Source organism: Pelobates fuscus, chromosome 3 (genome assembly GCF_036172605.1).
Source record: "Pelobates fuscus isolate aPelFus1 chromosome 3, aPelFus1.pri, whole genome shotgun sequence".
Classification (NCBI taxonomy): domain Eukaryota; kingdom Metazoa; phylum Chordata; class Amphibia; order Anura; family Pelobatidae; genus Pelobates; species Pelobates fuscus.
This window is the reverse complement of record NC_086319.1, coordinates 71070914-71083891: the sequence shown is the minus strand read 5'-3', so window position 1 is coordinate 71083891 and position 12978 is coordinate 71070914. Positions and strand designations below refer to the sequence as shown.

At 38.1% G+C, this 12978-nt stretch overlaps 1 protein-coding gene across 1 annotated transcript in view; it reads left to right on the top strand.

Moving 5' to 3' along the window:
- SLC5A8 (solute carrier family 5 member 8) overlaps positions 1-12768 on the top strand; it is a 31109-nt gene extending 18341 nt beyond the window's left edge. The window contains exons 10-15 of the mRNA XM_063447174.1: positions 4715-4782; positions 5431-5517; positions 8339-8532; positions 9203-9306; positions 9974-10068; positions 12218-12768. Coding sequence (XP_063303244.1) covers positions 4715-4782; positions 5431-5517; positions 8339-8532; positions 9203-9306; positions 9974-10068; positions 12218-12358 — 689 coding nt within the window. The 3' untranslated portion in view covers positions 12359-12768. The remainder of the gene's footprint in view (positions 1-4714; positions 4783-5430; positions 5518-8338; positions 8533-9202; positions 9307-9973; positions 10069-12217) is intronic.
- The last annotated feature ends 210 nt before the right edge of the window (positions 12769-12978 follow it).

Below are 12978 nucleotides of genomic sequence, written 5' to 3'. Positions count from 1 at the left end.
GCTTATTTCTTACATTTGATAAGTGCCACTGTCATAAATTCCCCCTAAGTATGCTCAGTTACCTCTTCTGAGTAAAACAATAAGCCCAATGTATGACCTAGACACTATTTTGTGAAGTTACAGTGCTGTGAAAGAGACGTGACAAGTTCAGGTTTTTAAGTGTGAATTTACATGGAGAGTTTTAATGGGTTAAATATGTAAGCAAGCTGCTTTTTCCAACTACCCCAAAAAGGCATACTATTTCTTAAAGAAGACGCCCGAGGGTATTTGAAAAGGCAAATTTTGAACCTTAGCGTGGGATAATTTTTCCGTTAGCTTGTATCAAATGTAGTGGTAATAAGCATTTTTTTCTGCCTTTTTGACACACAGTGAGTTTGTACTGTATATTTTGCAAACCTTATGTGTGCTACGGCTTTAGAATACTTTATATGTTGCTCAGCTATGTTGTCTGAGTACAGCAATACCCCTGTATGTACCTTTGCCAGGTATATGTGGACGTTGAAGGGGCACATTTCAGACACAGCCATTGCAGTTTTTTTCAAACTTTGAATTTTTACGCTGTGTTGTTACCCCACTTTAGAGTTTTTTAGCAGGCTATATATTCCAGCTACCCTATAAAGGCATACCGTTTCTTTAAGACGACACCCTAGGGTATTTCAAGACGTATTTTGAACCTTAGCGTGAAATAATTTTTCCGCTAGCTTATAACAAGTGTAGTGGTAATAAGCATTTTTTTATGCCTTTTTGACATACTCAATGAGTTTGTAATATATATTTTGCAAACCTTATATGTGCTACAGCAGTATAATACATCATATGTTACTCCGCTATGTCATCTGAGTACAGCAATACCCCCGTGTGTACTTTTACCAGGTATATGACAACGTTGAAGGGGCACATTTGAGACACAGCCATTTAAGTTCGAATTTTTACGCTGGGTCCATGCCCCACTTTGGAATTTTTTTAATAGGTTGTGTATTCCAATTACTTCACAAAGGCATACTATTTCCTAAAGAAGACACCCCAGGGTGTTTCAAAAGGCATATTTGAAACCTTAGCGTGGTATCATTTTTCGCTAGCCTGTACCAAGTGTAGAGGTAATACGCATTTTCCCCCTTTTTTAACTTTTAAAAAGTTTTATTTAGCTTTTAACAACTTATTTTACTATTTTAAAAACTTTGTGTAAACTTTTCAAAAGTTTTTTTTCACTTTTAATTGTTTTTTTTTACTTTTAACCCCTAACTAGCCTAACCGTAAATCCCCCAATTTCCCCACTAACTTCTACCCACCCTAGCTAAATAAATAAATAAATATTTTAAAATATTTAAATGAATTAATTAAATACATTTAACCCCTTAGGAGTAAAAAAAATAAAAGTTAACCCTCAGGGGTTAAAAAAAAAAAATCAGATCACACTGAAATACAGGGAAAGGAAGGGGTTCAATTTTATTTGGAAGAGGTGAGGGGGGTGGGATTTTGTAACTAACTGTTTTTTTTTACAGCCAGAGACAGATCAGCACTGATCTGTCACTCTGCAGTTCACAGCTCACACGGAGCTGCAGGGAAACAGATCGGGTTTCACTGCAGCACGTGTGATCCTTCTGACTCCCGGTCAGAGCGATCACATGGGCTGCGTCAGTGAAACTGCCCATGGTAGTGTGCCTCCGATATGGAGACACACTACAGGAAGATTAACCCCACGATTGCCGCGATTGCAGGGGAGTGCTGCAATGACGGAAAATTTCCGTCCAGCGTCCTTAAGGGGTTAATGAAGCAGTTTTGTTGTATAGATCAACCCTCACACACACAGCACCCCTCCACAAACAAACAGCACAGCACACACACCGCACAGCTCACACACACAGCACCACTCACACACACACAGAACCCCTTACACAAACACACTGCACCTCACACACACTACACCTCCTCACACACACTCTGGACCCCTCACACACTACACCCCCCTCACACACACTACACCCCCTCACACACACGCACAGCATCCCCCACACAAACAGCAACCCTCGCACAAACAGAACCCCTCACACACACATTGCACCTCTCACACACATATTACACCCCTCACACACTGCGCCCCTCACACACACTGCACTCCTCTCTCTCACACACACACACTGCGAGTAGCAACATCATCAATACCAGCTAATATCACACATCAAAGAGGAGCAGTTCCAGCCCTCACATTAGGAGTGAGTAAGTTAATTGTTTGACCAAATACAGCAGGCTAATTTTCAAGTTATTTTGTATGGCCCGCGAATGATGTTTTAAATAATCAAATGGCCCTTGTCAGATAAAAGGTTCCCCACCTCTGGTTTAAAGGGACACTATAGGCATCCAGACCACTTCAGCTAATTGAAGTGGTCTTGGTGCAATGTCCCTATTTCCAGAGAAACTGCAATGTTTATATTGCAGCTCTAAGTCTGCCTTCAGTGGCTGTTTATCAGACAGTCACTGGAGGAGCTTCCTGCAGCCAAACGGACCTTTGTCACGCTCTGTATGAGGACATACAGCGTCAGATTTTTCCCTATAGAAAAGCATTGATTTAATGCTTTCCTATGAAAAGGTCTAATGCGCGTACTCCCCCATCAAGCGCCATCAGAGGAGGAGGAACCATGACCAAGCGCTGAGGGACATCGGGGCTGGGATAAGGTAAGTAAATAAAGGGCTTTTAACCCTTTATTCCCATGGTAGGCGGGTGCATGAGGGAAGGGCGTGGCAGAGCTTTGTATTCCTAGCACTTATAGTATCCCTCTAAACTTTATTACTAAAGGCAGTAGTATTACAAATCCTCACTAGTTGGCGCACTTTTGTTTTCATGTAACATGTAATTGTGATTACTTTGTTCCACATGCAACGAGTAATACAACTGGATCCTTGTATGAACCAAAAGGCGTCTTGAAAAAATATATTATCTCACAACATTTCTTTCAAAGGAAAGAGATGGCATCTTCACAATCACATTCTTAAGAAGCAGATGCCAAGATGGAATATCATACTTTATTGTTAAAATCTCTGTTTGCATATACCAGATAATATGGATCAGATTGTTATGTCAACATAGTCTGTCTGCTCGGCTTCCCAGAATTTAAAAAAAAATGTATTATATCATCTTTATTAGAGTCTGATGCATATAGAGTACAAAAATAAAAGCTTGTCATTATTATAAATATATATGTTTTGACAGCAGTCATAATGCATCAGAAATATTTTCTAATAAAATCAATCAACATTCCATCCACATTCATAGTACATTCGTCAATCATTCGAACGCGGAGTAGGTCATTGATAAATCAGGGATAACTCTTAAGGTCAACTAGGCGTGAGATTGACAGTATAAAGGTTTTGTTTATACTTTCTAGAAGGTATTAGTAGAGGAAGGTGTTAGCCATTTCCCCCAGATTTCTTTGTATAGGTCCCATTAATTATTCATCAAAAAGTAACCTTTCTCCATAGAACCTTGGTAGGTTATTTAAGATGTTATTTCATGCCAATGTTGATATCCTAGCTTTTTCCAATTCAATTTCTGACTATGCATATTTTAGCTGCCAGCATAATATGGATCATTAAATTAAATACAGATTTGTCCATTTGGGGAGGGTATAAATATCTTTTGATTTTTGAAGTATTTTTTGAGAGATTCTGGGTTTCTTACTGGCCCAAATAAACTTAGATATAGCTACCTGAAAACAATCCAAGATTTTGGATTCAAGTGGGATCATCCTAAATAAGTACATTATCTGTGGAAGCAAGTAACCTTTTGTTGATTCTATCCTACCTAACCAAGATAGTTCGCCCCTACTCCATTTCTTAAAATATGTACTAAATTCTTCTAGTAGCTTTAGATAGTTTGTACTGATCAGAATATCAAATGATTTAGTGATCTTCTCCCCGAGTTAGTCTATGAATCTGCTATTTCAATTAAACTCAAAGCTATCCCTGAGCTGTTTCTTCTCTAAGCTATGAAGCCCAAAAGTTAATATCTGTGTTTTGATGATGTTAATTTTTAAATTGGAAAATTCACCACATTCCGTCAACAGTTTGAATATTGCGGGAATAGACTCAAGGGGGTTCGTCAGAGTCAGAAGGGCGTCATCGCCAAATAAAAGGATCTTATGTTCTGTTTGGCCAGCCTGGATACCCTGTACTGTTTCTTTTTGTCTGATTAGAGCCGCTAGAGATTCCATAGCCAAAATATAGAGCATTGGAGCCAGTGGGCAGCCCTGCCATGTTCCATTTTTTTATATAGAAATATTCTGATTCCACAGTAGGCTTCCCAGAATTATGAATCTAACAGTTATATCAAAGCTGGCACATTGGAGATAATAACCTATGTTACTGCTTATCTGAATGAGTTAATTGATGATGAACAAAGATCGATTTAGTTCAAGAGCACAAATGCAAATAGTGTAATGTTGTAAATTGAAGGGCTGTACACATGACTGTACAAAAGTCCAACTGTGTCCATCACAAGATGCCAAGCCTCCCACATCAGTAAATGGACACAGTAAATTTAATTATTACAGCAGATAATTTAAAACAATATCAAACCAGCATAAGCGTTAAACTTAACACATAGTTAAGCTGAAGCACCCGCACTTGGCTGCGTGGAACAGGCTATGAATAGGTTTTTGCTCTTGTCATTGTTCCTGATTTGATAATGTAACGATATGGCATGATTTACCCTGCACAGGTCTCTTGTATGGAGCTGTATGCATCGCCATGGCTGGCGTGGCTTCCCTGATGGGTGGGTTGTTGCAGGTAAGGATACCATGCATCATGCACAGGATTTTCAGTTTGGAACAGCTAGCACCTGTTGAAAGTGCTGTTTTCTGATGGAATGTTGAGAATACATTGTTTAACCCCTTAAGGACACATGACGTGTGTGACACGTCATGATTCCCTTTTATTCCAGAAGTTTGGTCCTTAAGGGGTTAAAGGGATTCTGTAGTGTGCTAGTGCGCATGTGAGACAAAATGCCATTCTGCTATTTTGTCTGAAGCACCCCTGGTGGTTGTCATAGTGACAGTCACAAGAGGCATTTAAACCATGCAATGAAAATATTGCCATGTTTCCACGTCCAGTGTGAAACAGGTTGGGAGAGAAATGAATTGAGATGAGAGCGGTCTGAGTGTCTATAGTGTCCCTTTAACTCCCCTGTGTCTCTTAAACCTAATTTTGAGTTTCTTAATCCCCTTTGCCCCCTTTGTGTGTCTTAATTTTATTATAATTTATTATTATTATTTAGATTTATATAGCCCCCACAGATTCAGCAGCGCTTTGTGTTTCACTCAAACCCCTCTTACCCCCTGTCTGTCTCTTAACTTCCTATTCATGTAAAGGAATACAGTAAGTGTCTTTTCCCTAAGCCTAGAAAATATTCATGCTTTCTCTTTGTTCTCCTTACAGGCAGCACTCTCTATTTTTGGTATGGTTGGAGGACCGTTGTTGGGGCTTTTCACCCTAGGCATTCTGTTCCCATTTGCAAATTCAACAGTAAGTATTTTTCAAGCAGAATGTAGTTATGAAAGACAAACAATCTGAGGCATTGTTTGCCAATTACTGTTGCTACATAGAGTAAGACCAATGCAATTCTAATTTTTGCTGTGTAAATAGAAACCACAACCACAATATCAGGAAACAGGTAAGGAATAAAAATAGTGAAAGAATATCAAATGATCTTTAAAAACACTTCTAGTGTTTATTTTCCAAAACCCAAAGTGTAGTAATTAGAAAATCCAGTTGCACAATATTAGACCATAGCAGCTGATTTGGAAAAAGCCTCCAGTTCAGCTTTAATTTGGCAATTTGTTTTTCCGTTGCCTATAATTTTGTGTTTAATGACAGAATCTTTATGCCAGCATGATATTCAAAGATTCCGATATGGAATAAAAACGTAAAGGTAAAGTGGTTCTGTCATTCGATATTTTTTTCCAATGACCTATATGGTGCAGAACATTTAAAAAATGTTTAGCAAATATTTTATTAAAATTGACGGAACTAATTGTAGTTAATTTTGACTTCCTAATGACATGAATGGCATAGGCATCATCAGTCATGGCAAGCAGCCATAACTTCTTCTACACCCTGTGGAATGCTGGAGGTTAAACAAATCATCTATCTGAATCTCTTGTTTTGATTGGCTGCTGAGATGCAATCAGTGGCTTTCTTTTTTTAAATTGGTAATGGTTATGGATGCACTTGTATATTCAGCTAAACGTACTAACGCTTGGTCACATGGAAATAATATTACTCACTTGTTAAAATGCAATTTGTTTTCAGACAATATTAGGTAACTGGCATGCTTTAAATATCAGAGCGTGATCAGCAAGACTGCGATGTGTGCGCATGGCTAACAGCTCCGTGTTATCAGGGGAGGAGAGAAAGTCCGTTCCAACTGCATGTAGAACGTACGCAGTGTGGACAAATTAGCAAGGATACTCACAAAAGTGCGAATTCAAGGTGAATTTCAAATGTAAGATTAAAACTGGAAACATTTTATAAATTCAGTTCAGCTCTTCTGACCTTAAATTTGAAATTCACTTTGAATTCACTCTGAATTCTCAGTTTAGTAAATATCCCTGTTAAAGGGATCCTATAGTGTAAGGTATCACTTTTCCTTGTTATTATTTTAGCACAGCTCGCTTTGTTTTCACAATGGTTATTTAGGTAGCTAGTTTCAATGGGAGATGTTTTATAGACTCTTAACAATTAGAAATATGGACGCAATTGGAGGGAACCTGGTTGTTTGATGGGGGTTTGAAGGGATAATTTTACAGCCTACTCAGTCTGGGTTTTTGGCAGCATCAAGCCTTCCATTTTTTCTAATTGTTTCTAGTTAGCGACCTGGAAGTCGAATCTCCATTTAGCCAGTTCATGGAAGGCTGTTGCATGATGTCTTCAAGGTGCCCTTTATAACCCATTCTCTGTCATTTATGTAAAGCGGTGTGCACTGATATACTGTTACACTGAAGAACGCTACATTTATACAGTTCACTTATAATAGTGGTTTTTGATCCAGAGGACTTGTTTTTTCTTTTTGCCCTTTTCTCATAAACCACAAGTGATTTAAATAATATATAGATCAGTGATGGCTAACCTTGACACCATAAATTGTTTCTGAACTACATTTCCCATGATGCTCAGCTAGCTTTTAGACTCTAATAGCTAGCTGAGCATCATGGGAAATGTAGTCCAGAAACAATTTATGGTGTCAAGGTTAGCCATCACTGATATCGGTCATTTTATGTCATCTCCCTATGTAACAGTCAATAGTGTGACACTGCTTCATTGGATACATTGTATTTAACACAATAGTGGCATTGTTTCATAAGGATTTATATTGCCTCTTATTATAGCCACAACAGGTTAACTGTAGCTGATACAAAAGATAATTTCAGGCTCATTTACTTCCACCCCTATCATCCTTTACCAACATCCCATCCAGTCCACTGTAGAGTCTCCCCTTCCCCTTCCTTGTTACTACATAGAGCCTTTATTTGTCTACGGCTCTTTTTAATGGGTTTATGTTATATGTCTTATTTCTAAAGATCTGATAAAATGTATCTTATTGTATGTAATCTAATATCATATTACTCTACATTTTACAAGGAACCTTTAGTGTCCATTGGACAACTTCCTCTGGATATTTATGTATTGCTTCTTTACTATAGTGTAAGGAATACAAACCCTTGCGCTGGGTAGGGGCTCCGCCTCCTCCAACGTCACCGGACGCGGGGGGTGGGGTCTAATGCACATGCGCGGCAAGCAACGTGAGCGCAGTAGGCCCTCCCCATAGGAAAGCATTGCTTCATACTTTCCTAGGGGAATTTACTGACGCTGGATGCCCTCATGCAAGTCGCCTAGCAAGCAGGAAGTGTCTCTAGTGGCTGTAAATCAGGCAGTCTTAGTCTTAATCAGGCAGTCTTACTACTGCAAGCTAATCATTGCGGTTTCTCTAAAAGTGCAATTATTTACATGGACTAAGTGGAACTGGGACATTGCATCCAAACCACTTCAATGAGCTGAAGTGGTCTGGGTGCTTATTGTGTCCCTTTTATCTAGGCATCCCTTTTAGAACTGGCATTTGTTATAGGATAAGGAGAATGATGTGCACACAATAGAATGAAGAAATATAAATGTAGGATTTTTAATATATTCTTATACACAGCTCTGTCTATCACACTGTAATACATTGAAATATATTTTGGTAGTAGAACAAGAAAATAAACAAATACAAGTCTAAATCTACACTAACAAAAATGTTTTGTTTTTTTAAATCCTTTTTTTTCTTTTTCTTTTTTATAATTTGTTCCAGGGTGCTATAGTTGGTCTTCTGTCTGGATTTACGATATCTTTGTGGGTCGGCATTGGTTCTCAAATCTATCCTCCTCTTCCCATAAGAACTTTACCCAAACCTTTTTCAATTGACGGTTGCAATTTCACCATCTCGAATTTCACCACAATAATGCCGTCACTAACGACACTATTAGCAGATGAACCAATCAGCAGGTGTGTAACTAATATTACTTCATTGCAAATGGCTAATATGTACAAAGGGTCACGACTTGATTCACTGAGATATAAATTATCATGAGTTCAAATTAAATTTTAAATTTTAGACATCAATAGCTGATTTGGAATAATAGTTAACCTGGGGATTTTGACCAAAAAATGGACATTTGAAATGATAACCTGGCACAGGTTTCCTAATGACAGTGGAAATCTGTTCGTTAAACACCAAATTGTAGTGAGATGAAACCCTAAACACAAAAATGTAGAAAAATGTTGATTCATAAAACAAATCTCCAACTAGTCTATTGCAGTTTAATGATTATAGCTGAAATGTTGGAATATCGTTTTCTGTATTGTTTTAATATTGTTTTCTGTATGTTGCTAAATAAACCTCAAATGTTTTTCTCAGCCTAGCAAAAGACATAAAGATAATTTTATACAATTAATTTGCAATTCATATTCTAGATATAATTTTATCACATCTGAATTGACATCAATCTACACCATTTGACTTGTTATGTGCTTAAATAAATTGATAAAATAATTTTAGCATCCCTTTAACGTCCTACGTTGACTGTTCTTATGCATGGATCACCGTCAATTATTCACTTATAGATAATTTTCTGAATTTACCTTGTAAAACATTAAACTTTTCTTTTTCTCACAGACCTGCCCTTGCTGACAACTGGTACTCCATGTCCTATCTATACTTTAGTACTATAGGTACTATCGTTGCTGTGATTGTAGGTGTAATAGTCAGCTTGTTAACAGGTAAGCAAAGATTTTCAATATTTTCAGAAATAATCGAATATGGACTCACCTCTTACATTACACAAGTCATATTCTTGTATAGTACTTAAAGGAACACAATCGTCACCCAGGTCACTTGATGTCAGTGGAGTGCTCTGTGTGCATGTCCTGATCCTTTTAATCCTGAAATGTAAAACACGGCAATTTGTTTTAGAAACTGCAATGCTTACACTGGTTAAGTCCACCTCTAGTGGCTGTCAGTATAATAGCAGCCACTAGAGCACTTCTGCTTCACAGACATAATATAAACTAGGTCATGTGATGTGAAACCATAGGAAAGCATTGATTCAAAAGTGGTTATTTATACACAGACCATTCTAATAACACATATTAACCCCTTAAGGACAAATTATGGAAATATTCTGTCACGATTCCCTTTTATTCCAGATGTTGTGTCCTTAAGGGGTTAATAAATACACATTTATAAAACTATGGTAGTAGTTTCGATCAATGGTGTGTTGGGAATTTAATTCCATGCTGGATATTTTGATATTTTCTTTGGGTCTCGCGGTTTATTATCATATCTGCAGTACCCCTCGATGGTACTATTTTTCCATGATGTATGGTTCACTGTTATGAATCCTCTATATATCATTCATTCATTAATATTTTATTTTTATTTTTTCAGGAGGATTAAAACAAAATATAAATCGTGATTGTTTGTTAACATCTAAAGACTTTGCTTACCTGAAGTCGCTATTTCCATGCTTCAAAAATGAAGAAGTAGGTTTCTTTCTTTCTAATAGACATTATTTTTTTTTTTTTTTAATTCTTTATTTTTGTTGTGCGGGGGGTTACAGACATATCAACATACGCCACAACAGCGTGTCACAGTTTGTACACAGAGTAAACAATGGCTTGATGTTTCGCACATTTTTGTAGAGTTGGTATGTTAGACTAAACAGTTATTTCAACATAGTGAAAAGTAGATATAGAAGGTAGCGTAGGAAGGGCAACCTATTGAAGTTTAATTACGAAAATAACATAAGTAAACGTGGTTCATATGAAACATCATATGAGAACATATCTAAATTTGCTCTAGGTGTTGTCCTGATACAATGCACCTTGTGTGTCTTCTGAACCTAAAGTTAAGTGCGGCTGGTCTTTAAGTGGCTTTAAACTATATACAGTAAGTTGGTCGGTAAGAGATAGGCTTGTATGGTATAGTGGAGCAGCCCCTCTCAGGGCATCTGTATTTGCCGCCGCTGTGTGTTGTTAGTATAGTGGTTACATCGCGTGTGTATGCCTGTCTTAGTGTGTGGAACTATAGTTGCCTCACAAGCTGTTAGTTGCATAGGGTGTAATAGACAAGCATTCGGTAGCCTATGAGTATACGCTAAGTTTAAACAAAAGAAAAAGATCGTGAAGCTTGCAAAAAGCTAGTGCATTCAAGTTAAATATGCCCCCCAGAGGGTGACCTGTGGAAAATTGGGTAAGCAACTTGGTCTAAACATGTCAGCTATCTGGTAATGGGCTGTGTTCCTGGAGCATTTAGGTGAAAGCTGGCTATTAAGCATTTAGTGGCTATTAAAACAATAATAAGTTCGAAATCAAAACAAAACAGTAACAGTGTCCGCATGGTACCAGTGGGCCGGGCTACGACTGCAAGTCCGTGCCCAAGGATGTGCGGTGTTGGCAGTCTATGTCTCGGTGTGGTAAGTCAGTCAATGGCAATGTGAGATGTGGGTAGCGTCCGGTTGTATTCTTGTCATTGGCTGCGCTTGAGGGTGATTTCGTTGTGCCCTGGGTCACTGGTGTCGTCAGAGGGCTTGGGTTCTTCCGTAGATGGGGTCATATTAAAGTATCCAGGCAAAGTTGTAGAGCCAGTCTCTTGGGTGGTATAAGAAAGTGTTTTGGGTGTAACGTAGGTTAAAATAGGCTAATGGCCCTGTGGGGTACGGTCAGTTGCTGCTCCATTCAGGTAGTTGCTGCTGCGTAGGTATCTGCGGTACTCCGTCGGGGGACAAAAGGTGGGATGTTAGCAGGGTCCCAGGAGTGAGAGGGCTGTTCAGGTTGAGTAGCTCGAGTGAGTGCATCCCGGGGGAGCCCCAGGGCTGGTAGTATTGCGGCAGCCTCTTGGAGGGTGGTCACTGTGTGCGGTGTTGCTCCCTGGTGCACCAGCAGTGTGCGGGAAAGTCTCCACTGGTAGCGGATGTTATGCTGCTGGAGAAGTGTCGTGAATGGCCGGAGTGTCTTTCTCCATGCAAGGGTGCTCCCCGAAAGGTCGGCCAGCATTGTAAGCTGCATGTTTTCAAAGCGATACGGTGTTTGTCCCCTCAGGGCTGTAAGGAGTGCATTCTTGTCCGACCCGCTATTAAAACGGACCACCAGGTCCCTGGAGGCGGTTTTCGGGGCTCTGGCGGGTTTGGGGTCTAATAGACATTATTTTACCCTAACTTCCAACAGCTTATTTTGACTATCACGTTAAAGGACACCCCACTGCCCCAATAAAAATATAAATAAATCACTATTTATTAGATATACTCCAAATGAAAACATGCATGCATGTAATTGTGCAGGTCTCTTGTCTACAGCCTTTGCAAGTCCTTCCCCTTTCCCTCAGCTCAGACTTTCTGTGGCTGTCCAATCACAGACTTTCTAATGCAGCTCAATGAGAAGTTTTCACAAGGGAGGTTTGCTAACAGGTTTGTTCACAACAAAATCAATCTCAATGGACACCCCAGCAATCAGAATACTCTTTTAGTATAATCTTATTTCCATTCATGGACATATCTGTATGCTTTATATCTATATATCTGTATGTGATATGAAAGTTAAATGTCAAGAGTTCATGATTTAACAGATGCTTTAAAAATAGCAAAGTGTAGATTGGCAAAATATTCATATAAAACATGTTTTTGTTTGTTTTCAGGATGAGAAAATTGATGTTTTGAGTAATAAGTACATTGGGACAGATCTCTATATTGATCACGGGACAGATAACCCTACTTTTAACCATCTAGAAATGAACCATACAGAAAAAAAGGACACAGCGAATGGAATTCATTTATAAAAAATATTATTTTACGACTTTTTTTTTAATTGACCGAATGATACAACTGACATGTATCATTTGAATAGAATATTGAATAGAATATTTGAATGGAATTTCCCCTGGGTATCTGAAAAAGATGCGTCTCTGAAGACAGATTTCATATCGCTTCCAAAAACTGTAAAGTTGTAACAGAATGCACATTTTTGTAATTATGTGAAGGTTTGTATATAATGATAACTGCAATAACTTTAAAGAACCCTTCCATGCACACACTTTTTTTTGTAACATATTTTTTTACGTACTATATAATCTAGTGTAGAATAATGATGTTTTTTAAAAAGGAGGTGAACTCAGTTTAATAACATTATGGGAAAATTGACAATGAAATTTTAAAATTTAGGACAAAAAAAATCAACATGCAAGCAATTATGATTAAAATAAAATGACTTTTTGACTTTCTTGTAGATCTTTCATTATAGGTGCTTATTATCAACTGTTATTGTTTAGGAAAAATTATGTTCTACCATCAGACCAATACAGATGTTTTTATTTTTTTTATTAATCTAAACATAGATGTAATAAAACATTATTACATGTCCATTCAATGTGTTCGTTTTCCAGTGTACTAACAGACAGGG